Source organism: Heterocephalus glaber, unplaced genomic scaffold (genome assembly GCF_053883595.1).
Source record: "Heterocephalus glaber isolate CG9 unplaced genomic scaffold, H.glaber_assembly_v1.0 deba00001447, whole genome shotgun sequence".
Classification (NCBI taxonomy): Eukaryota; Metazoa; Chordata; class Mammalia; order Rodentia; family Bathyergidae; genus Heterocephalus; species Heterocephalus glaber.
The window spans coordinates 3,623,147-3,649,683 of NW_028258299.1; the positions used below are offsets into that span (position 1 = coordinate 3,623,147).

A 26,537-nucleotide genomic window follows, 5' to 3' on the forward strand; every position below is an offset into this window, starting at 1 on the left:
GGGCCGGGCCCAGGCTCCTGGCGCCTAGCCCTGCCCTCGCGCACAGGTGAGCTGCACGGACGTGAGCCTGGCGGAGCAGGACAAGGACGGCGCCACCGCCATGCACTTCGCTGCGAGCCGCGGCCACGCCAAAGTGCTCAGCTGGCTTCTGCTGCACGGCGGCGAGATCTCGACTGACCTGTGCGGCGGGACCCCGCTGCATGACGCCGCAGAGAACGGGGAGCTGGAGGTGGGCGGGGGAGGGGGAGTGGTCATTCGGGGCGGGCGTGGTCGGGAAAGCTAGGGGTGTGGTCCGGAAGGGGCGGGCCCAGGGTGGGCGGGTCGCTGGGGCAGCGCGCGGGCGCCCTCTGCTGGAGCAGTGCTCTCAGCACACCCCGCCCTGACTCCAGGCCCCGCTCGAACCCGGGTCCTCACCTATCCCCACCCCGCCAACCCCGCAGTGCTGCCAGATCCTGGTAGTGAACGGCGCGGAACTGGACGTCCGCGACCGTGACGGGTACACGGCCGCCGACCTGTCGGACTTCAATGGCCACAGCCACTGCACTCGCTACTTGCGCACCGTGGAGAACCTGGTACGACCAGACGCAGCTCGGTGGCCTGATCTTTCGCTCTCCCCCCAGGGTGATGTCTTACCCTTTACCAAGGAAGAAACAGGTTCAGGGTGTGAAGCCCCGGACCAGGGTGACACGGGGCTGTAGGGAAGGAGGCCCGGGAGGACCGGAGCCCTCAGGATAAGAGACCGGCTGGAGAGGTGAGGAGGCCGGAGTTCACCTGCCCACCCAGGCAGGCACGCGGAACGCCCACAGCCACCCTGCAGGGGGTGGCCCTAGTGCCCCCATTCACAGATGGGTAAACTGAAATTCCTGGAGGCCCGAGGGCACACAGCCAGTAAGTGGTGAAGCCAGATGGCAAGGCCTGGGCAGGACTTCCCTGTCTTGGCCGTTACCCCTCCTGCTTGTTCACTTGGCAGTGAATCCATATCTGGGAGCCTGTGTGATGCTTGGGGATTATCTCATGCTGGATGCACAGCAGTGCACTGTGGTGACCCCCATTCAGCAATCTGAAGAATATGTGAGCCTGGGGTCAGACACGCAGGGGGACTGGGGAACAAAGTCCCCCAGAGAGCCCCCCTACAATGAAGGTGGCCCCGCAAGTAGTGAGCACACTATCCCTGGGCCAACAAGCAGCAGTGGACTGAAGGGCCTTTCTGCACCAGAAGCTGCTTCCTTCCCTGAGTCTCTCCACTGTGGGCCCTACCAGTCCCTTCTGAAACCCCGCCAGCCCATTTGTCCAATTCTGCCTCTGGCAGGTATAGCCTGAGTCCATCTTCACTGTAGTATGAGTTGTTTACACCTGTGATGTTTACTGGGCCCCAAGTCCTGGTGCTTCACTTCCTAACTCTTGTGAAGCCAGGCATAGTGGTGCACGCCTGACATCTCAGCACTTGGGAGGTTGAGCTGGAGGATCAACACAAGTTTGAGGCCAGCCTATATCAAAAAATCATAATCTTTTTGCCATGTACTGGGCAGGTAATACCATTCTTCACATTTATAGGTGAAGACACTCATGTGCCCAAGGTCACACTAGCAGTGGGGGAAAAGACATCTAAAACCACTGTCGCAGCCTGGTCAGCCTGCGTCAACAACTATGGCCCACCAGGGTCAGGGCTGGGTGCCCTTGGTGCCTACTCATACCAGCCAAGACAAGAGCACTCTCATGCTGCCTGTGTCGCCTGGGCTCCCTGTGGCTTGTGGGGCAGCAGCAGGGTTGGGCCCCTCATCCAGGCAGGCTGAGGATCAGCAGTGTCAGCTCTGAGCCACCAAGGATGCTGGCCCAGAAAAGGCAAACACTCCCAAGGAGTCCCTAATTACAGGGCCAATGAGCATGGCTGCTTTGCCGTTACCTGGTGCCAGGCCTGCCTTCTTATCCCAGGGGGCCTGTGACACTTCTCAGGCAGGGAGGGGCACCTGGCAGGGAGGAGTCGTTCTGGGCAGGAGGCAGCGGAGCAGCGATCGGACTTGCAGGCAGCAGGGACGCCATGGGCAACGTAAGCAGGGCCCCCACCCCAGCCCTGTCCCCACCAGGAGGCAACAGACGTGGGGGGGAGAAAGGGAGGGTGACAGGCTTGGCAGTCTGAGCTGGAGCTGCTCATCTCAGCTGAGCTGGGCCGACCCCACCCCCCACCCTCATCAGAAGATGGGCTGGGCTGGTGTTGGGAGCTGGCAGGTCAGGTAAGTCGACAGGGTTTCAGCCAGGTGCCAGGGATGAGCCATCCTGTCCCCTCCTGACCCCAGCTCGGCCCTGAGCCCCCACCTGCATGCACAGGAGCTCAGGCCCCTGCCCATTCTGAGACACTGGCACGTGGCTCTTGTCTCCTAGGTGTAGCCCAGGCCCCTTCCTCCCAGCAGGTCTCCTCCCTCTAGAGTGGGAAGGGGTTGGGGCCTTCGGTCCAGCTGCTGGGGGTTGGGCTGGAACCCCAGCCTGAGAGCCTGAGCCCCTCCACAATGGGGAAAGGGACTTGGAGAGAGGGAAGCAGGTTCACCAGGGCCTCAGCCCAAGTTGGCCTGAGCAGGACCTCAGCTCATGGAGCACGGACTGGGGCCTGGCTACCCTCACATCCTCCCTGCCTTCCGCACAGAGCGTGGAGCACCATGTGCTGTCCCGGGACCCGTCCACTGAGCTGGAGGCCAGGCAGCCCGACTCGGGCATGTCCTCACCCAACACCACCGTGTCTGTGCACCGGCCCAACGTTGACCTCAGCTCACCCACCAGCACCCTCTCCAACTACGACTCCTGCTCCTCCAGCCACTCCAGCCTCAAGGGCCGGCAGCCTCCTGGTGGTGAGTGGGCTGGGCGGGAAGAGTGAGGAGGAAAGCAGAGCCGAAGCCAGCACTGTAAACACAGTGCTTGTTTGCGCACCACACATACATGTACACATATGTGTACACTTTCCCCACAAAACCCATGTGCACACAATTCGTTGTTCTCACCTACCCACACTTAGACATGCACACTTGCACATGTGCAGAAGGGATGCTTAGACACACACAGGCTGGTGCAGATACACATACATCACACACCAGCAAACAACTCTGTTTCCATACGATGAACATGCACACACACACACAATGTGTCGGTAGAGACCAACACATGCACTTCACCAATGCAAAGAATCACGTGCACAAATATGACAAGTGCACAAGCCCTCAGGGCTGTGTGTACACACTGGCCACACCCTGAGCACAGAAGTCCACCCACCTGCAGTGCCTGGTCCCCACTGCAGAGCTGGCGGGGTGCTCTGCAAAGGCTGGGTGTGGCCATCAGACTCCTACCACCTGCTGGGAAGAGCCGCTGGCCCTGTCCTGGTGGGGCTGTCCTACAGGCTTCGCCTGGAGCCCAAGCCCCTGGCACTTCCCCTCTGAGCCTGTGCACATCCTCTGCCCAGAGAATCGGGCTGGGAGGGAGGGACCAGTGGGCACTGCCAGAGGCCACGGTGAGCTTTGCCAGGGAGCACTCCTGAGCCAGCCTTGCCTCTGGGTGGCTGGGGAGGCTTGGTCCCCAGCGACAGCCTCTGCAAACTCCCCAACCTGCTTCCCGCCTGCCTCCCCAGGGCTTCCGGGTGCAAGGGCTGTAGACATACAGAGCTACATGGACATGCTGAACCCAGAGCTGGGCCTGCCTCCAAGCAAGACGGGGAAGCCTGCACCTCCACCGCCACCCCCTAGCTTCCCTCCACCACCACCACCCCCAGGCAGTCAGCTGCCCCCACCCCCACCAGGCTACCCGGCTCCCAAGCCCCCATCGTCGGGCCTGCAGGCAGCTGACATCTACATGCAGACCAAGAGCAAGCTCCGCCACGTGGAGACCGAGACCCTCAGGAAGGAGGTAGCAAGCCCCGGCCTGAGGGGAAGTGGCCTGGTTCCTGGGTGCAGACGGTGTCCCTGGCCCCAAGCTCCTGGCAGCTCCAGGGGTGCAGGAGGTTAGACAAAGCTGCCGCCCAAGTGGGGAGTTGTAGCTGAAGGAATGAAGACCCAGATGGCCATGCCATGCCAGGAGCTGGGTCTGCACCACCTCTCAAGGGGCAACAGGGTTGTGAGGAGCTGACAGGACACATGTAGGCTGTCCTTCTGCAGACACATGCATGCCCAAAGCCCTGGGCTCAAGTGGAATGGCACCAAGGGGAGGGGGAGGAAGCTGAGTGGACACTGGCAGACGTGGCACCTGGTGGCAGAGGGGGCTGAGGGCAGGGAAGCAAGGATGGCTCGGGCTTGGGGCTTGAGCACCCATGGGTGGAGGAGCCATTGCTGAGCTGGGCACCTGTGGGTGGGGCCAGCCCTTGGGGCACAATGAGCGAAAGTGTAGGGCGATCAGCCAGTTGGCTCCTGAGGCCTTGGGGTGGCGGAGGGGATGGAAGTCAGGTCAGGGCAGCACTGGGACTCCTAGACGTGGAGACCGAGGCAGCACCGGAACATTGGCCAAAGGGACAGAGCAGGTCTGGGGGGGCGCAGCTGAGATCACGGGTGTCCAGGTGTGCAGTGGCAGCTGCCACCTAGGGTCCTGCTGCAGTGCAGACCCTGTAATTCCCTAGAACAAGGCCGGCCGCCACAGGGTGGAGCGGGTGGTGTTTGCACAGGTGACTCGGTCACAATGCCATGGGGTGGGGAGGCCTGGGCAGGAACTGAGCCTCCCTCCGAGGCTCCAGCTAGTCCCAGACTACACAGCAGAGGCTCCCTCCATCTTTGGAGGAGGCAGAGGGGGCTTCCTGGGCACAGCTCAATTTCCCAGGCCTCAGCATGCAGCCGGACTGACAGCCAGGAAACAAGCTACCTGGCCAGCACCCACTCCCCACTGGTGAGCCCAGGCTGCAAGTTGCCCGGTCCTCCTGCCGCCCCTCCGAGGTGCGTGCGTGCCGAGCTGCAGGCTCCGATCTTCTCCACAAAGGGCCCTTTGTGCCACTGCGCCCCCAGCACAGTGCCCAGACTATGGGAGGGAGCAGGGTCCTGGTCACGGCATCTCCTGGGCTGCAGGGGGCCGGCTGGCCCAGAAAAACGAATCCAGCGGGTCGCGTTTCCTGCAACGTGAGCCTGGCCAGGCCCGGTGCTGGAGGGTCTGAGGCCAGCATGGGGACACACAGGCTGTGGGGTGGACAGGACACAGCCCCGCGCGGTCACTCGGCCTTTGGCCTCACCACCTCGCTCGCTATCCCGGCGCTGGGCTGGGAGGGGGGCAGCGGCGACCGGGCGGATGCTGTGCTGTCACCCGAGCCAGCCTGGCCGCCCCTGAAACTGGAGGCTTGGGCGCGGGTGTTGGTGTCGCTTACGCGGACGGCAATGGTTTCCAGTGCAGCAGGGGATGGGTAGGGGCGCGACCCGGAAGCAGCGAACAAGAGAGGCTGCACGGGGTGGTCAGGCCCTTAGGCTCCCGTGCAGCAGGGGAGGGGTGAATGCAGGTCGTGGTGTTCAGGACCTGCGTAGGGAGAGGGACACAGGGGCGGGGCCGCGCATCTTGAAGGACGGCGGGGCGGGAATGGGCCCAGTGGCCCGGGTGATGTCAGGCCTCGGGGCCCATAGGCGGGCGCGCGGGCGGAGATGATGCGCGGAAACCTGAGCCCAGGGATCAGGTAACGCAGGTGTCGGGTCCGCGCCGCCCCCGTGCCAGGTGCACAGCGGGGCCCACCAGCACGGTAGCAGGTAGGAGGCTGGGTCCTGGGCCAGCGAGCGGAGCTTAGGAAGCTCCGCCGGGCTCCCTCGCGCCCAGAGCCCGCTGGACACAGCTGGGGAGCCCGGGGGGGCCCGCGGGTGACCGGGCGCGGGTGCAGCCAGGCCTTGGGGGAGCTGCCCCTTCTCCTGCTCCCCCTGGCGTCCGGGCGGGGCACCCCGCCCCTGGGCCCGCCCCTTTTGGCCTCCGAGGGGGCCTGGTGCCTTCCTTGGCGCTCGCCCAGTACTCCTCCCCGCGGGGGCCCGGGGCCGAGCCCGCCCCGCACCCGGGACACAGGGCCGGTGACCCTCGCCCTGTGCTGCCCTGAGACCATGGGGGTCTAGGGCCCGGTCAGCTGCCCCGCTCGACGGCCGCTGGCTGCGACCCCGGGGAGACCGCCACCCAGGCAGGGAGGCCTGGGGGACTCGCGTCCAAGCCCATTGCCCGCTGTCCTCCCGCAGCCCGGCTCGCCCGACGGCCCCCACGGGCTGCGCAGGCAGGACTCTGGTCGCAAGCCCCGCTCCTTCAGCAAGCAGCCCACCACGGGGGACTACTACCGCCAGCTGGGCCTCCGCCCCGCCGAGCCCCCGGCCGCGCGCCCGGGCATGGCGCACAGCGAGGAGGTGCGCGCCCGCAAGCCCTCGCCCGCCGCCCCCCGCCCGGGACCCGGCCCCGCATCCTGTGCCTCATTCGCCGGGCCCTCTGCTCCCCCGCAGACGTCTCTGCTCCCCGGGAACCACGTGCACAACGGCTGCGCTGCGGACCCCAACCCCAAGGCGTCCAGGGATCTTCCACCGCCACCGCCCGCCCCGCCTCTGCCCGAGGCCCTGAGCTCGCCACCGCCCGCCCCGCCTCTGCCCCTCGAGGGTGCGGGCCCGGGCTGCGGGCAGCGCCGCTCCTCCTCTTCCACCGGCAGTGAGTGGGGGCGGGCGAGGGTGGGGGCGGCGCCAGCCCGAGGGGGAGGGCAGTCTAGACCCGTCTCCTCCCCAGCTGGGGACGCCCGGGTCCTTCCTCCTCCTCTCCTGCTTCCTCCTGCGCCCCTGGCCCAGGGAGGGCTCGGCCTTAACTGGGCTCTGGGCCTGTCCCTTAGGGCGCGGGCCTCCAAGCTCCCAGGCCGGTGTTGGGATGAACAGGGGGCTCTGAGTGGCCCTGGGTGCCAGGGGACCGACAGCTGGCAGGCTGCCTTCCCACCTGTTCTGTCCTCAGGCTGTCCTTTCCCAGCTCTTTCTCTTCCAAAGTCGAAGGAATTCTTTGCCTGATCGTGCCAGCGTCCTGGGCTAGCCAGGGCCTGGCGGGGAGCGGGGGGTGGGGGTGGGGCGTTCTGTTGAATCCCCTGAACTTTTTTTCCCCTTTACTGGGGATTGAACCAGAGTCTTCCACAGTGAGCTACATCTTCAGCCCCTTGTTATTTTTTGAGACAGTCTCATTGAGTTGCCTAGGTTGAGCTGAAACTTGCAACCCTCCTGCCTCAGCTTCCCAGAGTGCTGGAATTAATTATGTGCTACGACACCCAAGTTTGGGCATTCTTTTTTAAAAGCTAGATTGGTGACCAGGGCTCCTGGGCTTCTCCTTGGTAGGATGAGGCACGGACCTGCCAGACAGACCTCCAAGGTGACAGTGCTCCTGGCTGTCACCGGGCTGGGTCTGAGGGTCCCAGGTTAAATAAGACACCTAACCCACCCTTCTGTAACAGGTTCACTGACTTCTGTTATGGGTGAAGAATTTCCAGGACCCATTAGAATGGGACGAGACAGGTCTGATAGGCAGACGTTTTAGGATGGACTCAGGAATGGAGTGCGGGCTCTCAGAGAAATGGGGCTTGCTATAGTCGGGAGCTGGGAACATTAATAACTCTTTCGAGGGCTGGGGATTTAGCTCAGTGGTGCCGCAGCCTGCCTCACAAGCGCAAGGTCCGGAGTTCGATCCCTGGTACCAATAAATAAATAAATAACTCTTTTGAAAGGGTGGAAAAGCCCAGGAAAACGTGACCCAGCCTTCAGAAGGGTATTAGCCCGTTCTACAGGTATGGGCATGTTTTGCGTTTTGTGTTTTAGGTAATCTGAACATTCCTTGGGTTTGTTCAACCTGCTCCTTTATCTTGGATCAGGCTCCTGTTCCTCACTGTCTCTGCAGAGCCACTTTAAGAATCCAGGGCTGGGGATTTAGCTCAGTGGTTTTGCCGCCTGCTGTGCAAGCACAAGGACCCGAGTTCGATCCCTGGTACCAAAAAAAAAAGAATGTTTAGTGTTCCTGAGGAATTTCTGGTGTGCTAGGCTTGGTAGGGAAGGGGTCTGAACTTAACCCCAGGAGTGATCACCTTGGGTAACTTCAATGGCTTCTGGAAACTGCAGTCTTCTTAAAAGTACCATTTTTTAGTTATGATTTCCTTCTTTCTTTTCTCTTTTCTTTCTTCTACCCCACCTCCTTCCCATACCAGCCTGTCCCGGGCCGGGCCACTCGGCACTGGGGTCCTGTGTGTGGCTGCATTTCCCTGACTAGGAGTCGGTGGTAGCACACGCGCCCCAGCCGAGCCTCCAGAAGCCCCCTCCTAGCCCAATCCCGTGCCTAAGTGGAGGTATTTGCAAAGGGGACAGGGCCAGTGGCAGCCCTGTGTAGCCCTCTGGGTCCCGGACAGACCACTCTCATGGGGCCCCAGGGTAGCCGGAGCCAGGGTCACAGGATCAGAACAGCTCCTCTCTCCTCCCCCTCCTGTCCTCCCTGGCCCTCTGGCTGTGCCCTGCTGCCCCGTCTCATCCGGGGCCCTCACTCCTCACTTCATGGTCACTTCTCTCCTCTCGGTTCCTAGCAGTGAGAGTCCTGAGACACAGGAAGAGTGAGTAGCTGCTCGCGCTCAGCTGGGGCTGAGGCTGGGTGGGGGTGGGGAGAAGCCTGGCTCGCTCTCCGCTCTCCGGGAAAACGCAGCAGCAGGGGCCAGGACTTGAGGAAAGGGCAGGCCAGGGGCCAGCAGGCCAGGGGCCCCTGCATCTGACTCCTCTCCTCGTGCCCCACCCCCACCACATACATGCACAGCATTTTGCGCCTGGCTGACAGCTTTGCCTGAAGAGTGAGGCAGCCACATACTGTCCCCCTTTCCTCTCCCTGTGACACACTGTGGCATCCCCAGCCTGGGCATCCAAGAGCTTTGGGGCCGTTTTCTTCTTCCCTGCTCCTCAGACCCGACCTTTTCCTCAGGGCTCCAAAACCAGCCCCCCCATCCCCATTCACCTCTGCCAGCTGCATCGGAAAATGCAAAATCTGCTGGCATTTGCATGCCGTCCGCCTGACGCTTCTTCCTGGCTGCCCTCTCCTGTGTCCCTCATAAGCGCCTCTTTCCTGGGTCCCCCAGAACTGAGCAGTGCTTTGCCATACGTGTGCTCCCCACTGGCAGTCAGTGTGTTTGCTCGTCTGTCTGGGGGGTGGGCACGGGGAGGACTTGGCTGGGTGTTGCCACTCCAGGGCCCTGAGTCTGTGTGACCACAGAACCCCCAGTCAGTGAGGTCCAACGGTCACGGGCTATGCTGATCCAGGGAGACTCCACCCTGGTAGGGCAGAGCCAGGGCTGGGGACAAAGGTCAAGTGACGCCCCAGGTAGTGTTTTGGAGCTGGGCAGTCAGTGGCTGGGCGGATACATATGCTGGAGTCCCAGGGCCAGCCCAAGAGCCACCATGAACTCCCAGGGGCCTCCAGGCAGGGGCTCTACACACTGTGAGTAGGGTGTGAGGTGGGGCACTGCGGGCTGGGAGCTGAGAGCTCCCCTCTGGGTCCCTCAGAGGTGCCCTAGGATCTGGAGAGCTGCCTCTGAGCCCCGCGCATCCTGACTTGGAAAGGGGTTTTCAGGGGGGCAGTGGGGATACTGGCCCCAACCATCAACCCTTGTCCCATGGCAGGCACCAAGTCTTTCAACATGATGTCCCCGACGGGTGACAACTCGGAGCTACTGGCTGAGATCAAGGCAGGCAAGAGCCTGAAGCCCACACCGCAGAGCAAGGGGCTGACTACAGTGTTCTCAGGCAGCGGGCAGCCGGCCTCCCAGGTAGGAGGCAGGCAGGTGCCCTGCCCCGGCTCCCAGGGCTTGCCCAGTGCTCAGCGCCACTGCTTCTACCCGCAGCCCGACTCACCGCTGCCACCAGTGTTGCCTGCGCCATCTCGGGCCCGGAGCCCCACCCCGCCAGCTTCGGGGGCTCAGCCTCTGCTCAACGGCAGCGTGGTGCCGGCACCGCCCGCCACCCCTGCACCGGGCGTGCAGCTGGATGTGGAGCCCCTCATCCCCACGCGCGACGAGCAGGGCCGGCCCATTCCCGAGTGGAAGCGGCAGGTGATGGTGCGAAAGCTGCAGCTGAAGATGCAGGAGGAGGAGGAGCAGAGGCGGAAGGTGGGTGGGCAGGGGTGCCCAGAAAGCCCTGGGGTCTGCATGGCTCCTCCAGGTCCTGCCCCACACTACCCGTCAGCCTGCTGGGGCAGCGCGCTGGGTCCCAGGCTCCGCAGCCCCAGCAGTTGGTCCTTTGAAAGGAGGTGGCAGTGTGCCTTCAAATCCTCTGAGACCTTGCTTAAATCCCCGTCTGGGCTCAGGAGGTCTCGGGTGGAGATTCTTCCTTTCCAACAGGCTCCTGGCTTGGCCTGGGATGCCCTGGCCCAGGGACCCTGAGTCATCCAGAGAACTTTGGTCTTGAGCAGACTCTGCCCCTGTATTGCCACTGTCCACTGCTGATACTGAGCCTGGTGCAGCCTCAGTCTCCACGTCTGTAAGATGGGCTGCTCATCACTAGCTGATGGTTTCATTTGTTCAGTGTTCCCCGGTGGGTGCCGTAGCCTCAAGGGGGTTGTGGTGAATATACTTGACGCCTGCTTCCTGGGTGGCTGCCCATGTCTGTGTATTGATAAGCAAATAAGTGTCCCCAAGGGATGAAACAGGACGGTGACAGAGACTGGCACCTGAGGAAACCCCTGGGGTATCACCTTGTCCAGTGCTGTGACCAAGAGTGCCCGGGCCTGGGCGGCCCTAAATTGGCCGCCCTTTGGGCTGGGGGTGGCGAGTCTAAGGCAAGACTTGGAAGGTGAGCAAGAAGTGGCCTGGGGGGTGTGGGGTGCAGGGTGAGCGTGCAGGCTGGAGGCCTGGAAGTTGGAGTAGATGTGGCTCTGAGAATGGACCTTGGGGCCCAAGCTGGGGAGGGCCCTCTGGGCACCTGGAAGAGAACTGGGGTTTCCTGGGGCAGGAGGGGTCTGGGGTGGTTAAGTGGGGAACTAGCAGATCATACTTTTACGTGGGGATCTGACTGTGGGTGTCAAGATGAATTGGGAGGCCTGGAGGTGAGAGCAGCCCCCATAGTGGAAAAGCTGGCACCAGAGAGGTGGCCTAGGTGGAGGAAAATGAGGACGAAAGAGAAGAGCCTTCTGGGTGTGGTAGTGCACACCAGCAACCCAGCCCTCTGAGAGGATGAGACAGAAGGATTGCTAAGTTCTCGCCCAGCCTGGCCAACTCAGACCCTGCCTCCAAAACGGTGGTGGTGAGGGTATGGCCCAGCTGGAGGCAGGGGGAGGTGGAAGCTGCTGCTTTGCTCTCTGTAAGGGTCAGAGGGCCTGTCATTCAGCACATGGGACACTGATCACGGGGGTCCCGAGGGCTTGGGCCACAGCAGAGTCGGGGCAGGGTCAGCAGCCTGGCAGCAGGGGTCTTGCAGGGACGTGGGCTGGGGTGAGCAGACCTGGGATGGGGAGGGGGCGCCCAGCCGCTCCCCGCCCACGCCTTTCGCATGCTCCTTGGGTGGTGTATGAGAGCCCTTCTGCCGGCCTACCTCCCAGCCTCGCAGCGGCGCCCAAGGACAGGTCGTGCCCCCGCCAGCGGACCAAGTGGAGCCTGCCCAGAGTCCAGAGCCGGAGCCTCGCACAGTGTCCCCGTGCACGCAGCCCCTCGGAGCCATTACACCACCCGGGACATGCAAAAGGTTCCCCAGCGCCGCCAGCACCGCCGCGGGAGCTGGGCCAGAGGGAGACGTGCCTCCCTCCCTCTCTTGTCTTCCCCGCATAGCTGACCTCCGCCAGCCCCTGCTGCTACCCCCCGGAGGGCTGGAGGTACGACTGCGAGCGCGACGCCATCCTCGGGCCCTTCGGCGAGCTCATGACGGAAGCCGACATCCTCCTCATCGAGCAGCAGATAGAGAACCTGCAGGTGCTGCACAGGGCGCAGAGGCTGGAGGCGCGCCTGGAGCAGCTGGAGCTGGACCTCGAGCAGCTGCTACCCATCTCGGCCGCGCTCTCGGCGCCGCGCTTCACCGTCGACCCGCGTCGCATGCAGGGCCGCGCCACCAGCCTGCCCGCCTGGTGCAGCAAGATCTCCACGCTGCTCAGGAGCATGGCCTCGCTGCTGGCCGCGCTGGGCGGCCGGCCCACGCACCTGGGCGAGCTGCTGGCCGCCGACACGGGCCAGCCCCTGGCGCCGCTGCCCGACGCGTCCTCCAGGCCTGGGCCCCTCTGCCTGGGCCGCTCGCACTTGCTCAGCTGGTGCCATGAGGCCGTGGCGCGTGAGATCCTCGAGTGTGGCGTCTCCGTGCGACGTCTCCGCGCCACCTACGAGCTTCGCGCCCAGGGCGCAGCGCCCGCGCACACCCCGCCTCACAAGGCCCCGTCGCTGGCCAGCGCCCCAGACCGTAAGCCCATCCTTGAGGAGGACTACGTGGCGGCCGGCTCCCGTGAGCCCACTGTTGCCAACGGCTCGCTGGCCGCCGAGGAGCCCCTGGGGACCCTGAGCGCGCCCGAGCAGCTGGCGTGCGGACCGCCGCTGTCCACCGAGCTGCCGGGCGTGCGGGACTACATCGACCTGCGCAAGGAGCGCATCGTCTACCTCTTCCTGGAGCACTGGCGCAAGTGGGCCTTCCGCAGCCCCGGGCGCCACGCCCAGGCGCGCCTGCGCAGACTGCTGCCCCGAGCGGTGGCGGCCAGCGCAGGCCCCTGCCCCGAGGCCAGTGGTGACTTTGCTCCCCAGCAACCTCCAGCAGACGACGACCTCGCGGCCTGCGGGCCCGACCAGCGGCTGCTGCACCTGCTGAGGCAGCGCCAGGTGGTGGGCGAGCTGCTGGGCCACTGGCAGAGCCTACTTCGCCGGGCGCCCACGGTCAGAGCCCAGGGCCCGGGCCTGGCGCACGGCCTGTACTGGCCCGAGCACTTCCTGCCGCCCCTGGACACCGGCGCGCCCCGGCGCCACGACAGCCTCACCCTCGATCTCTTCATGCTTGGCTACTTCCAGCTGCTCGAGATGGGTCTGAGCCGGGAGGAGCGTAAATTCCGCCACCTGCTGTGCTACGAGATGTTCGACCGGCTGGGCAGCCACCCGTGGGAGCGCATCCGCCTCTTCCACCGCGTGGTGATGGAGGAGGTGGAGGCCGGACGGCGCGGCTGGAGCGACGGCTTCGAGGACCTCAGGCGCCAGTTCTTCGGAGACAGCCCGGAGGCCGAGCCGGCCCAAGAAGAGGCCAGGAAGGAAGAAGAGGAGGCGGAGGAAGAGGAGGAGGAGTCCGGGGACAAGACTGCTCCGGCGCACACGGAGGACCCGCACACGGGGCAGCCCCCGCCCGCCACACCGCCCCCCACCTCGGCCCAGGCCCCGGCCCCGCCCCCACCTCCCGAAGCCGCCACCCAGGACCCCTTGGAGTTGGTGTCTGAGATGGGCGAGTTCAGCAACGAAGACATCTGCCGCTACATCGACCGCAGCTTCTCCTTCTGGAAGGAGAAGGAAGCAGAGCTGTTTGACACCTAAGCCCGTGAATCCAGAGTTTGTCCTCAAGAGCTCTGATCCGGGCCTGGGTGCCTGTCCGGAGCTGCCAGAGGCCGGAAGTGGTCAGGACAAGCCCGACCTGGGAGCAGCTGGGAGCGTGACTGGGCCGTCTCCAGCCTTGAGGTCCCCTGGAGGCAGGATAGGGCCATTTGGCGAGCTGGGGGCCACAGCACACGGCCTGGCTGGGCTGTGTGGCTCAGGTGGCAGTGCTGAGCCGCCTCTCCGAGTGGGCACCGTGGGCCACCTTGTGGCAATGTGGCACTCTTCCTGTCTCTGGTTTTTCACTGGAGTCCATGCCCACCTCCTTGGCTGCCCACTCAGTGTTGCTTGTGTGATGTGTACAGACCTTTTCTCTTCTGTAACATCCGAGGAATAAAACGCTTTGCTGGAAGCTGCCTGTGTTGGATCCCCCTCCCCGATGTCGCTGCAGTCCCACAGTGGTGACTGACGTGCACTCTATTGGGAAAAGGGCAGGCATGGGCCAGGACTTTCACATGGCACTGGGGCAGTGTGGGCCTCTGTGAGCTGGCCGGGTGTATGAGGTCTCAAGGCTGCATCTGCTCAGAGACCCTGGGCGACAGTCCTGGGGCCATCTGTCCACCCACCCCTGCGGGGCCTAGCTGGTCATTCTGTCGCCCTTGTACAGCCTACACTCAGCTCAGATCTCTCCGGCGCCACCTCTAGGACACTGGCCTAGGTCACTGGGGACAGGAGGCTCCTCCGTGGGGGCCGTGGCTAAGTACTGCCATCCATTTGTACCATAGAAAGGCACCGAAAGGGTCTCCTCGGGCAGCCCCGTGCGTGGCCCTGGGTTGGGGTTGTAGTCCCCTGGCCCCACAACTCCTAGCCCATGCTGGTCCTGAAGTTCTGCGGTTGTTTCAGGAGGAGGAGGAGGAAGCTCGGCTGGCCAGCCTGCCTGCCTGGAGGCGGGACCTCCTTCGGAAGAAGCTGGAAGAGGAAAGGTGAGGAGGGGCGGTCAGGAGGGAGCTGTCCCTGTAGGGTGAAGTGCTCTGTCCCTAAAGCGCTGGCACCAACTAATGCAGTCTTTCTCTTTGCAGGGAGCAGAAGCGGTGAGTGCAACCCAGACCCACCACCCTCCCTCCCCCACCCGGGCACAGGCTGGTGCTTTGGCCCTTTTCTCCGAACTGTCTTGGGCACATCCTGCCATTCAGCCCTTGTAACACAACCTCTGGGTTCCTGGTGATACCACCAGCCTCCTCTCCGCCGTAATGTGGCACCTGTCTCCATGGTCAGGCTCTCATGCTCTGATAACCTCATTCCTGAATTACCCAGTCCCATCTCTATTAATCCAGCCTTTCTGCCCTACTGTTACTCCCATCCCAAGATCAATGCCGTTCACCATCTGCCCTCCAAATCTTCGTTTCTTCCCCTGGTAATCTAGCCCAGTGCCATCCAATAGTATAGCATGAGTCACATGGATAATTTTAGATTTTTCTAGTAGCCACACTGAAAATATACAGTGAACTTTTTATTTAACCCAATATATCAAAAATATTATTTCCACATATGGTCAATATCAAAGTTATTAATGAGATGTTTTATACTTTTTATTTTTGCAAAATGAGGTCCTGCTCTGTTGCCCAGGCCAGCTTTGAACTTGCAGGCCTTCTGCCTCAGCCTTCCAAGTAGCTAGGGTTACTGGCACATGCCACTTTGCCCAGTTTCCTCTTTTTTTTTTTTTTTTTTTTTTGGTACCGGGGATCAAACTGAGGACCTTGCGCTTGCAAGACAGGAGCAGTTCCACCGAGCTACATCCCTGGCTCACCTAGTTTCTTTTTTGAAAAAATAATTTTCAAAGTCCTATGCATTTTACACCTACAATGTATCCCAGCTTGGACTGGCCACATTTCGGATGCACCATGGCCTCACTGTGCTTAGCAGCCACCCTGTCCACCCAGGCAGCTACCCTTTGTTTTGTTCTGTTTGTGGTGCCGGGGATGGAACCCAGGGTCCCAAACATGTTGGACAAGTGCTCTATCACTGAGCCACATCTCCAGCTCCTACCCTGGTGTCTTAACTCATTCCTCATTCCCCAGCTGTATCCCAGTGATGGGGTCCCTAATGGCCCAGTCCCATTCCCCAGTAATTCAGATTGACAACTCCGAAGCAGCTCCAGTCTTGGGCCCAGTACTCTGGCCAAGTCTGTGAGACCCTTACACAGGGCCGTGGGTGACCCAGCCCCTCTGCTTCCAGGAAACCCCAGGGACCCTAGTACCCAACCTCAGCCTCTCCCTCCCCCTCGGTGCCCCAGTAACCGGGATCTGGCCCGGACCTCCTTGGCAGCCCACCCCGCTGCCATCTGGGACCTGACCCAAGCCCCACTGGGTTCTGCCCGCACCCCATCTGCAGAAAAGAGGAGGAGAGACAAAAGCAGGAGGAGATGCAGCGGGAGAAAGAGCAGTCGGAGAAGCTGCGAACGCTTGGCTACGACGAGACTAAGCTGGCGCCCTGGCAGCGACAGGTCATCCTGAAGAAGGGGGACATCCCTAAGTAAGAGCCGCCGGGGCCTCTGACAGCAGCGTGGCCAGCACCGAGAGGTGTGGTGGGGTGTCCCCAGCCCCTGCCCCGCCTGCCGGCCGGTGTGCAAAGGCTGGGAGCCTCACCACCCGCCCCTTCCACGCCGGGACCCGCCCTGAACCCCGCCCGGACCCCCGCCCCGGCCCCTGCAACCCCAGCCCCGGCCCACGCTGAAGCGCAGCGCCATCTAAGCCTCCGCGGAAAAAGTGCTCAAGCCATTGACGCAAAAAGATGCGGCTCAGCTCATTTGCATGCCGACATACGTCCACGCGCCCGGTCGCTGGATGGCGGGGAGCACAGAGCAGCCCTCGCCCCGCCCCCACCGTGGGTGGTGACTTTTCCTGCGGGGCGGTGGGGGGGGCGCACTCCGGAACCCGCGGCGCTGGCACATCCTGGGTGGAGGCCGCCCGAGCTCGGGAAGGGGTTTTCCTCCCTTCCCGACCCAGATCCGTGCCCGACCCCCGACCCCCCCCCCCCCGCCCCATTTCTCATCCCCGCCGAGGGTTTCCTTGCAGTCATTTGTTTACCGGAAACGATGCAACCTGCCCGTCTGGGCGGAGTGGCTGATCCCGGGGTCCCATCAACTTCCCCGCAGCCCGCGCCCAGACCCTGGCGCCCGGACCCTCTCACTGCCCCGGAGGAGTGGAGGCCGAGGCCCGCACCATGGCTCCAAAGCCGCCTCCCACCCCGCCCCAGCTCCCCCATTAAAGCGCTCTCCGCTGCCTGGGACTCGCGTCGCTGTCCTCGCTGCCGCAGCCACCCGCGCTCTCCTCGGGTCACTGGGCCAGAGGCCCGCGGAAGGGAAGGGCGGATCCGGGCCGCAGGGTGGCGCTGGGCTCCACCTTGGCCCCAGAGGGCAGGCGGGGGGCGGCGCCTGAAGCCTGGGCCACTTCGTGCCCCAAGCCGCCAGAACCACCAGGAAGCCACTTGTCTTCACAGATTTAATACCACAGTACCAGCCCCACTCGGGCCAAGAGAGCAGCGGGGCGACCTTACAGCCCCCCCCCCCACTCGCTCTGGCCTGTGCGGCCGGCTCGGGCAGGTCAAGGGCGGCGGGCGCTGCTACGCGGGGCCCTCGGAGGCCTCAGTAAGTGACATAAAATGTCTACATGCATAAGTAACCGTACTTAGGGCTTTGGCCGGGGTCACCCGAGCGCTAAAGCTGCAGGAGCACCCCACCCCACCCCCGGCCGCGTCACGGACTGAGCTGCAGGCGGTGGCGCAGGTCCTCAGCGCAGCCGTCCAGCCCCATGCGCTCCAGGGCCGCGTAGACGGCGCCCAGGCCCGCGGGCTGCTGCTGGCGCCAGCGCTTGAGCATCTCGTACTGCTGGTCACGGAAGCGGCCGATCTCCACCTCCACGGCCTCGATTTCCGCCTCGCGCAGCCCGAGAGTGCGCACGAACTCCTTCCAACGCCGCGCAGGGACTGCATCCATGATGTCGTACAGCTGCGGACCCGGCTGGAGCATGGCGGCCGGAGAGCCTGCAGAGGGCGCCGGCGAGAGGGGGGGCGCCGGAGGAGAGCCTGGGGAGAGGTCGGAGAGAGCCACTGGGGAAGCGGGCAGGGGCCAAGGACGAGGGGGGCGCCCCTGCAGCACGGGGTGGAGCACCGCACAGCGCGCCCCTTGAGTTAGGGGTGGCACATGGTCAGGCTGGGATCAAGCCACAGGCCACCGAGGTCCCTTACCAAGAGCTGGGCTGGGCAGCTGGACCCAGGACTGTGGCACCTGCTGATGGGGCCCCTCCTGGGTCTGGAGGGGGCCAGGGGGTGCGAGGAGGGCATGGGCGCTGTCCGGGGCTGACAGGTGGGAGGTCTGCAAGCCAAGAGACCCCGGGTCAGCTCTGCTTGCCGAGAAAGGTCAGAAGTGGGGGTTCCCTGGCTCAGGTCACAGATACCCGCTTCAGAGCCACCTCCCCTAACAGGCCCTGCTGTAGTTCCGGGGACTGAATTCAGGGCCTTTGTCCTGAGCTACACCCCTGGCCATTTTTAATTTTTATTTTGAGACCAGGTCTCACTAAGTTGCTAATACATTGCTAAATTGCCCAGGCTAGGCTCAAACTTGCAGCTCTCCCGTCTCAGCCTCCCAGAGATGTGCACCAGCACACTGGGCCCTGCTGTCCTCTTCCTGTCCCCAACCCCAGGGCACTTGTCCCTCCCAGCATTAGCTCCTGGTCACCTGCCTGGACCCCAGCAAACAGCACCACTGTAGGGCAGGGTCTGTGCCAGCCTCAGAGTCTGTGATAACTCCCTGTCCTACAGGTCTAACTGTGCCTGTCACTGTGCCAAGCACTGGGGTCACAAACTGTCCTTCCAGTTAGCCTTCCTCCCAGCATGTACTGAGATTCTTACCTGTGGTGGGCTCAGGGCCTCCGTGCCAGCTTTGTCTGCTGACAGAGACAGAAAGGATTTGATCAGCAACCAGGCACGGCCCCTGGATCTGGGTCCTGAAGTCCAGCTCCTCTTGTATTCCCCTGCATCCCACCCTCCCAGCCTCAGTTTCCCCTTATTCTGACCCCAGGCTCCTGGGAATGTGTGTGTTGCATGTGAAGACTTACCCAGAACCACCAGATTTTGCGGCTGGCAGCGCCAATACAAGTAGATGAGGATGGCCCCGAGCAGGAATGGGGCTACCAGGCCAGGCACGAGCACCTGGACCCAGAACACTGAAAGAGGAGCTAGTGGGTGCTGGGTAGTAGCCAGCCCCAGCCCCTCGGCCCACACCAGCTCTCCTGCTGCGATCCCCAGGGGCTACCCACTCGGCCTCCAGCCGCAGACAGCAGCACAGGGCTCCGGACAGCTTCCCAGGACACTCCTGGAGGGCAGAAGGGTATGAGTCAGGGCAAACACCAGGAGGGGCTGCCCAGGATGCCCGGCAATGTCCCCCCAGGTGTGCTGCCCTGTGCGCCTCACTCTGGCCAAGAATGTTCCAAAATACTGTTGAAATGTCACTTGGGTCCCCAACAACTATAACCACCCTATTTATTGATAGATGCGGGGTCACTGGAAAGTCACCTCTACAGGCCAGGGACTTTTGTCTCTTTGGTTTCCTGTGTAGCCCCAGTACCTAGAATAGTCTGGGAAGTGGCACATGCTCAATAAAGACTTGGATGGGTAACTGGTAAGGTGCCTTTCCCCTTATCACTCCTCCGAAAAGGACCTCCTGGCACCCCCATGTTCAGACGGAGAACCCCAGATCAGAGAGGTTATTTCTCCAAACTTGTCCAAGAACTGACAGCAAGTGCTGAACCTCAGGCCAAATTCTGAAGTCTCTGTCAGTGTGACTGTATAAATAACAAGTCCTTAGTATTCATCTGAAGGACTATTAAGGAAATTCTGGCAGAAAATATAGATACTGCACACTGCCTTATTTATCTGGCATAAGGTGAATCAAGACTCCTTTCTCATCCCATGCTTGCCTGAAGTGGGGCCCACGCACCCCAGGCCCAAGCTCCCTCATCCCTAGCCCCTGCTTGTCACCCCACACCCACAGCATGGTCCCCAGAGCCCCCACCCTGCTCCTAGCCCCTTCCTCCTGGCCCAGGACACCCAGGAAGTTACGTGGGGCAGGACGCGCAGCCACTGCTGTGTTCATAGAAGCCAGGCAGGCAGGGCCCACAGCTGCTGTCTCTGCCGAAACCTGCAGTCCAAGAGACGCTGTGGGTCAGGACAGGAAAATCAGGGCAGGAGTGGGGGCAGCTGGGAGTACTCACAGGGTGTAGGTGTGTGGTTCTCAGGGGGCTTGCAGTCTAGGCACGGGAGGCATCGGAAGGGCGAACTTGCCACGCATGGCTTGACTGAGCAGTCGACAAGCTGGCCTGGGGCACAGCCACAGCGGGTGTCTGCCACTGCAGAGCAGTTCTTCAAGACCACCTGGGAGGCTGGCAGGGTGCAGGGAGGTGGTCAGTGCCAGAGATGCCCAAGGAGAGCAAGGCTGGGTGCCCCAGAGAACAGAGGGAAGGACAGGCCAGAGAGAGACAGCTGCCCTGAAAGGGAGAGTGGCTGGCACAGCATATCAGGCCAAAAGCCACGGCAGGTGGGGACCAGCAGTGAGCAGGAAGGCAGTGGGCTCAGGGGTCCGGAGGCCGGAGCAGGGCAGGCACAGGGACCTCACTCCTGGACGCTGCCCCAAAGCTGCCCGGTTCCTTCAGAAAGACCCTGACCACTGCCATCCCCCCACGAGCACTGGGCAGCCCCTCACCCTCCTCGTCACAGGCCTGGCAGCGGGTGCAGTGGACATTATAATGGTTCTCCCTGGCCAAGAAGGTGCCCTGGGGACACGGAAGGCAGGTGGCGTCACCACAGTGCTCCGTGCAGCGGGCCTTCAGGTAGTACCCTGTGGAGCCGGATGGGGTCAGACAGTCAAAAGGGGCGCCCAGCATGTCCCACCGGGCTCCCCACCTTCCTTCTTTTCCCATCTCTGGCTCCTACTTCCCTCCCAGCCCGCCCCTCCTCGCCCCGCCCAGTCTGTCTCCTTGTCCCCCTTACCCCCCACCCCTGCGGCCACTTACCCATTGGACAGCCCCTGCAACAAAACGGGCCATACCTCTTCTGGATGTCACCGCCACAGTCACACCTGGAGCCAGGAGTGCTGCCCTGACCCCCGACACCCAGCAGCAGCAGGAGCAGGAGCCCCTGGAGGACAGGGATGCTGACCCCAGACGCATCGGCCCTTGGAGGCCCCTGCTTCTCAGACCCCTGGGCAGGAGGGGTGCCCATGGGTGGGGGTCCGGCTTCCTCCTTCTGGTGCACAGCCCAGGAGGGGCCCCTGCGAAGGCCTCACGCTTCCCCTCAACTGGCAGGAACTGACCCTCCCCAGCTTTCTAAGAGATGGGACCCTGGCCCCAGGAAAGGTGTTTCCTCTCAGCGGAAGAGCCCCACCCCTTCCTAGCCTGTAAGTAGGTCGTGGGTGGGGGAGCACGCTAGCTAGCACGGCCGAACCCCACGAGAGCGTCCGCCACCGCGGCCCCCCCCACTCACCGCAGCCCCAGCCGCCGCGCAGCCCCTCGGCCGCGGCTCCATGGCTGCTGCAGGCGCTGGGCCCTCGACCGGCGACAGGCACGCGAGCCCCGGGGGTTCCCCGCCCCGTTCCCAGCACCAGAGCCCGAGGCAGGGGGCGGGGCGGGCACGAGGCCACCTTCTCAGACGCCCCAAGCGGACTCCACTCCCAGCCCGTCCCGCGCCCACCTTCTCAGGCCACCTGCCCCACCCCCGGCCTGGCCCCACCCCCGAGAACCAGTGTCCGGAGGGGAAACCAACCAGGGCCGGGGACTTCGCGCTAGGACTCTGTCGCCAGCCACAAGGGGCAGGGTGGGCGGAAAGTACCCAAAAGTCCCCCGGGGAGACCCACCCTCCTCCAGAGGACCCGGCTGTGGGTCCAGGGGGGACTCAGTCCCGAGGGCTCCGGAGTGCCCTCCGCCGAGCTTGGGATGGTCACCTGCCAAGATGTAAGCTCACAGCGAGCTCCCTCAAGCGACTCCTGTGAGGGCTCTGCTAGGGGCTCGGCTCTGGCATGAAGAGCCCTGGCCTAGGACCCTGGCCTGGAAACACCCCACCCGTTACTGCACGTTTGCTCCCCAGTGCCTCCTGCAGGGCCCCAGTTGCTGGAGGGGCACAGAGCAGAGCCACGGGAGCCTCCATCACCCGGGTCAGGAAACGGGCGGCCTGGAAGACAGGACTCTCCAGAGGGATGTATACAAGTCTTTATAAAAGAACCATCACTCAATAAATACGCAGCTTTACACAGCCAGCCTGAGCCTGGGTGGCCAGCAGGACTGGGAGGGAGGATGTTGGGGACAGGGCGGTCCCCTCTGAGGCCAGATGAGGGTGGCAGTGGGACTGGCACCCGGGAGTCCAGCCCGGAGGGTCAGAGCTGATAACCTCAGGAGTCGGGGACAAGGGACCCTCTGGACAGGCGGGGGGGGGGGGGTGCTGTAGCCTGGGCCAGGGGCTCTGTCGAGCTGCCCCCACCCCATCCAGTCCAGCAAGTGCAAGTCAGCCAGGGTGGCAGGCAGGGGTCTGGCCCACCACTCCAACTCATGCCACAGGAGGCAGCAGCTGAAGTAGGTACCACACTTTTAGGAGCCATGTGTCTGCTGTCACTGGTCAGTGGCACTCTGAGGGAGCTCCCTCTGCTCAGACCTCCCTGCAAGGTATGGAGGGGAAGGACAGCCTTCCTTAGAGGATGCCACAGAGAAGTCCTTCCTGCCCTGACCTCAGGCCCCTCTGCTGCCGCTCACCAGACACCCGTGTCCCAGCACTGGGGCAGGTCTATGGCCTCACCCATGCCAACCCCAAATGCCAACACACCCGGTCAGGACCATACCCCTACCCATTACCGAAGCTCAGTGCTACCCATGCCAGCACCAAGCCATCTGCCCCGACCCCAGCTGGGCCACTCACGAGGCAGTAAGCGTGGAGTTAAGCAGCAGGGTGGTCCTGATTCGGTACAGCTGGGCCAGGGTCAGCTTCCTGTGCTGGCCTGAGAGCCCTGGAGGGGGCTCAGGCTGGGCCCAGGGAGAAACCCCCGAGGGCAGCCCCCTGCACCTCCTCTTGGTGGGGCCCGCAGGATCCCCAGCCTGGCAGCTGGCTCTGCTCTCCGCCTCTGACGGCTCAGGGCCACTGCCTGGGCTAGGTATCCCCTGACAGTCCCACCCAGGCCCCACCTCCTGAGGGGAGCCCCGAGTCCTAGTGCCAGGGGTGCCAGCAGCCAGGCAGAGCTCAGACAGGCTTCGGCTGGGGGCTGGGGGTGCTCTGTGGGGGGCAGCCCCAGACAGCAACTGGGGGAGGCTGGCTTCCGACTTGGACTTGAGCAGGCGGGGTAGAAGCTGGACTGGTAGGCGGTGGCGCAGGCGGGGTGAGGGTGGGGGTGAAGGGGGTTCTGATGACTCTAGGGGCTGGGGCGTGGGATCGGCCACTTGGGCCGGGGCTGCGAAGTCCTGCAGGGAGGTGGGGGACAGGGTGCCGTAGGCCGAGTCCATGGAGCAAGAGCGGCCGTCCACCGGACCCAGGGGCAGCAGCTCGCTGGTGGGCGTGATGGAGGAGGCAGTGGTACCCAGAGAGGTCTCATCCGGCTGGGAGCCGAAGGGGCCACCGCCCAACTCGGGGGAGGACAGCATCTCCCCAGGCTCCACCACAACCATGGCCAGGGTCTCGGTGGAGCCATCAGAAGCACTGTGGGGCCAGGAGGAGAGTCAGCCCGGGAGGCCTGCAGCCGCCGCACTGGCAATGCGGAGGTTTACAGCTATGCCTGGGAGCTCGAGGTGCCCACTGCGGACCACAGTAACGGACCTCAGCTCCTACCAACGGGTCAGAGATGGCCCTCCCGCTGAAAACTGTCCTCCCTGCCGCACTCTGCTGTGAGGCAGTGCCACCCAAGCACCCTCACCCAGTTTACAACACAAGGCTCTTCTGAGGAAGGGGACACGGGCCCCGGCCAGTGTCAACTTTGGAGCTTCGGAGCCCGGGGTCCTGGGCTGCAGTCCCTGCCCTGCTGGGACCCGTGAGGGACCGAGTAAATGTACCCGCGCTGGGAGTCCAGGCTGTCGCTGCTCTTGCGCAGGATGGTGGGGGAGCTGGCAGCCGAAGCGCTGCTCTCCTCTTCCTCCTCCTCCTCCTCCTCCAGGCTCTGCAGCTGCTGCTGGCTGCCGGGCTGCTCCTGGGCATGCAGCTGCTGCAGCTGGTTCTGCGGATAGGGGTCAGTGGGCATGGGGCAGAGTGAGCTGGGATCAGCAGCCCCCCACGTTCCCCTGCCCACCACCCACCCACAGGCCACTGTGCTGTCACCTGGGCATTGTAAATGGCATCCACCCAACCACGGCACAAGGCCTGGCCGCTGGCCTGGAACGTGTAGGCGGCCACAGCACTGTGGAACTCGTTCAGGTAGATGAGGAGGAAGGAGCCTGGTCAGGTAAGGTCCACGTTAGCCTCAGCCAGGACTGGGGCCCTGCCCCGCACAGCCCCTGACTCACCTGGGTCCCGGAGCTCCCGGCACACGATCTTGTCCACCAGCAGCGGTGGCCTGATGACCTTGGTCCTCTCGGCCTTCTTGACTGCCTTGGTCACCAGGAGCAGATCGGTGAAGAGGAAGCAGTACACATCCATCTGGGGTGGGGGACAGGAAGGGCTGTGGAGTCAGGGCGGGGCTCTTGGGGTTGCTTCAACGCCCTCAGTCTGGATCACAGGCCTTCCCTGCACCCTCCCTCTTGGAATTCTTTGGCTGAGACAAGGTCTTGCCATGTGTTCCAGGCTGGCCTTGAACTCACAGGGATCCTCCCGCCTCAGCCTCCCAAATGCTGGGATGACAGGTGTGCACACACCTGGCTCCCCCTTGAAATTATGAGTAAAATTGAAACAAAGATTATTTTCTTTCATTGAGATACAGCTTGTGGGTTTTTCAATCAGTTTACTTTCAAAATAGGAAAAGGGAGCAATTTAAAATCACAATTTCCTGGCTCTCAGCTCCCAGATGTCTGCAGGATTAACACCCCTCAGGGAATGCACCACCTCCCACCTCCGAGGGCTGTGACCCCCTCTGGATCATAAGGAGTAAAGGGCAACCCTGGCATGGTGGCCCAGAGGGTGGCTTTGAGGCTGGGGCAGGAGCATCACAAGTCTGAGCCCAGCCTGGGCAACTTAGCAAGAGCCTGTCTCAAAATAAAAAACAATAAGAGGCCTAGGAATGTAGCTCTGTGTAAAAACCTTGGGTTGAATGCCTAGTACTGAAAAAAAAAAAAAAAAAAAAGCAACCAGCAGGCACATAATCCTCCCTCAAGTGACCTGGGAGTCTCTAGTGTTCGGGCCACCACCACCTGACCCAGCAGCACCACTGGACGCCAGGGAGGTCCCGCCCACAGGGCAGGCGTGGGCGTGGTCGGGGCCCGGGTCTTGCAGACGGTCACCTTGCTGTCCTTCCCCTCCTTCATCCTCAGGCTGCCCTCCAGCAGCAGCTGCCGCGTCTCCTCAGGCGAGGCTCCAGGGATGGGCGCTGTGAGGTCCAGGTGCAGAAACTCCTTCAGGAGCTGGGGCGGGTGCAGGTGCAGCGCAGGTCAGGGCCTGGCTCCTCCAGGGCAAGGAGCCCTGCCACCTGCAGACACTCGCGCCCACCTTGTCCACCTCGTCGTTGCTGCCCTCCACCACCTCGTAGGCATCGATGCGGCTCACCACGGCCGCCAGCCGCCGCCGCTCCTGCTCCTGCCGCATGCGCGCATTCACTTGGTGGATGAAGCACTCCACCGAGCTGATCTGTGGGCAGCCCAGGGCTTCAGTCCCAGGGCGGGGGCGTCGGCCAGCCGGGAGACCCCGCCCACTGCCCAGTTACCATGGTGACAACGGCCTCCTTGGCCCGTGGCTCATCCGTCTTCTTCAGCACTGACTTGAGCAGCAGCGGGTATTTGGTGAGGCGCTGGTGGGGCTTGGCCAGCATGTCGCTGAGCTTCAGCCTCTGGCACTGCTGGTGCTTCTCCGCCCACTGCAGCCCAGAGGGGCGGGGCGCCGTGAAGCTCCGCCCCACCCACCCCGCGCCCACGCACCTTAGGCCCACGGGCCGGCCCAGGAGTCCTCACCGTGACGTAGGCGCGGAACAGTTCGTTGTTGCGCAGCAGGCTACGCATGTACTCCATGCAGCCCTCCTCCTCCATGCAGTAGCGGATGTAGGGCTTGAACAGGGAGCCGAACTGGGCCGGGGCAGAACCACAGCCCCGGTGACCGCGCGTTCCCAGCGCGTCCCTGCCGCGCTCGACCTCCCCAGGCCGAAAGCTCATCTCGCCTTCAGGCGAGAGACTGCCCGAGGCCAGCCGGCAGGGTAGAGGGCCAGCGGGGATTCAAACCCAGAGCCGACAGGGATCCCTGGGGTCGCTGGTCGGGGGACTGGACAGCGATGGCCAGATGGCTCCGGGCCCGGAGCCTTTGCCCGGCCCTGCCTCCGTGGCCCTGCCCGTACCTTTGGTTTTTTGTTTTTTTGCTTACCGAGGATCGAACTCATGACCTTGCACTTTCAAGGCAGGCAAGGTGCCACTGAGCTAAACCCCCACCCTTTGCCCGTACCATCTTGAAGCCTTTGAGGAAGTCTCCGGGTTGCAGCAGTGTCCGCGTGCGCCGCGCCTCGTCCAGCACCGGCGCCATCACGCTGCTCCACAGAGCGCGGTGCAGTCGCGCGATCTCGGGGATGTTGCTGAACAGCCGCTCCGCCTCCACCTGGCACAGAACGGGTTGCTTTGGACGCCCCGCCCAGTCCGCCCTGCCAGCCCCGCCCCTCCCGCCTCGGCCCCACCCCTCCTCCCAGTACCTCCCCAGCCCGCCTCACCTCGCACAGTAGCCCGGACTCTTGCAAGTTCAGGAGGCAGCACAGGAACAGCTGTGGGGCGGGACACACAACTCAGGCTCCCCTACCCACTCCCCTCCCGGGAGACCCTGAGGCACCCCGGCCCCTGAGCCACTCGCCCCCTGGCCCACCTGGGGCCACCCGGCCGGACCCCACCTGGAGGGAAGCTCTGGGGACACTGGCCTTGCAGCCGGGCCTGGAATTCTCTCTCCCCTC

The 26,537-nt window shown here is 63.3% G+C and overlaps 3 protein-coding genes across 29 annotated transcripts in view; 1 reads left to right on the forward strand and 2 right to left on the reverse strand.

The window, feature by feature from the left end:
• Espn (espin) overlaps nt 1-16,793 on the forward strand; it is a 28,489-nt gene extending 11,696 nt beyond the window's left edge. The window contains exons 4-15 of one of the 13 annotated variants that reach the window (XM_004863717.3): nt 47-229; nt 441-572; nt 2,639-2,840; nt 3,611-3,885; nt 6,159-6,320; nt 6,414-6,612; nt 8,504-8,530; nt 9,585-9,730; nt 9,806-10,069; nt 14,348-14,427; nt 14,524-14,535; nt 15,836-16,793. In XM_004863717.3, the coding sequence (XP_004863774.1) occupies nt 47-229; nt 441-572; nt 2,639-2,840; nt 3,611-3,885; nt 6,159-6,320; nt 6,414-6,612; nt 8,504-8,530; nt 9,585-9,730; nt 9,806-10,069; nt 14,348-14,427; nt 14,524-14,535; nt 15,836-15,980 (1,827 nt within the window). In that variant the 3' untranslated portion in view covers nt 15,981-16,793. The other 12 variants (XM_087214384.1, XM_087214383.1, XM_021243377.2 and 9 more) reach the window with 12 other exon arrangements.
• A 136-nt stretch (nt 16,794-16,929) lies between these two features.
• On the reverse strand, nt 16,930-21,507 carry Tnfrsf25 (TNF receptor superfamily member 25). Of its 8 annotated transcripts, none has more exons than XM_087214402.1 (9): nt 20,547-21,507; nt 20,202-20,336; nt 19,714-19,881; nt 19,562-19,640; nt 18,760-18,815; nt 18,559-18,666; nt 18,353-18,390; nt 17,690-17,816; nt 16,930-17,527 (listed from the first exon to the last, which is right to left on the reverse strand). In XM_087214402.1, the coding sequence occupies exons 1-9, from the start codon at nt 20,665-20,667 to the stop codon at nt 17,199-17,201; spliced, it is 1,161 nt and encodes a 386-aa protein (XP_087070528.1). In that variant the 5' UTR covers nt 20,668-21,507; the 3' UTR covers nt 16,930-17,198. The 8 variants fall into 8 exon arrangements, with proteins under 8 accessions (XP_087070528.1, XP_087070526.1, XP_087070525.1 ...); XM_087214400.1 differs by having other exon boundaries at nt 18,559-18,678; XM_087214399.1 differs by having other exon boundaries at nt 18,353-18,387; nt 20,512-21,507.
• Nucleotides 21,508-21,686: 179 nt separating this feature from the next.
• Plekhg5 (pleckstrin homology and RhoGEF domain containing G5) overlaps nt 21,687-26,537 on the reverse strand; it is a 28,751-nt gene continuing 23,900 nt past the window's right edge. For 6 of the 8 annotated variants that reach the window (XM_087214387.1, XM_087214390.1, XM_013065159.3 and 3 more), the window contains 11 exons: nt 26,304-26,354; nt 26,045-26,194; nt 25,564-25,674; nt 25,320-25,469; nt 25,106-25,243; nt 24,901-25,020; nt 23,971-24,103; nt 23,786-23,901; nt 23,524-23,684; nt 22,403-23,173; nt 21,687-22,145 (listed from right to left, as the gene is read on the reverse strand). In XM_087214387.1, coding sequence (XP_087070513.1) covers nt 22,136-22,145; nt 22,403-23,173; nt 23,524-23,684; nt 23,786-23,901; nt 23,971-24,103; nt 24,901-25,020; nt 25,106-25,243; nt 25,320-25,469; nt 25,564-25,674; nt 26,045-26,194; nt 26,304-26,354 — 1,911 coding nt within the window. In that variant the 3' untranslated portion in view covers nt 21,687-22,135. Of the gene's footprint in view, nt 22,146-22,398; nt 23,174-23,523; nt 23,685-23,785; nt 23,902-23,970; nt 24,104-24,900; nt 25,021-25,105; nt 25,244-25,319; nt 25,470-25,563; nt 25,675-26,044; nt 26,195-26,303; nt 26,355-26,537 lie in introns of those variants that run through there. The other 2 variants (XM_087214388.1, XM_004863712.3) reach the window with 1 other exon arrangement.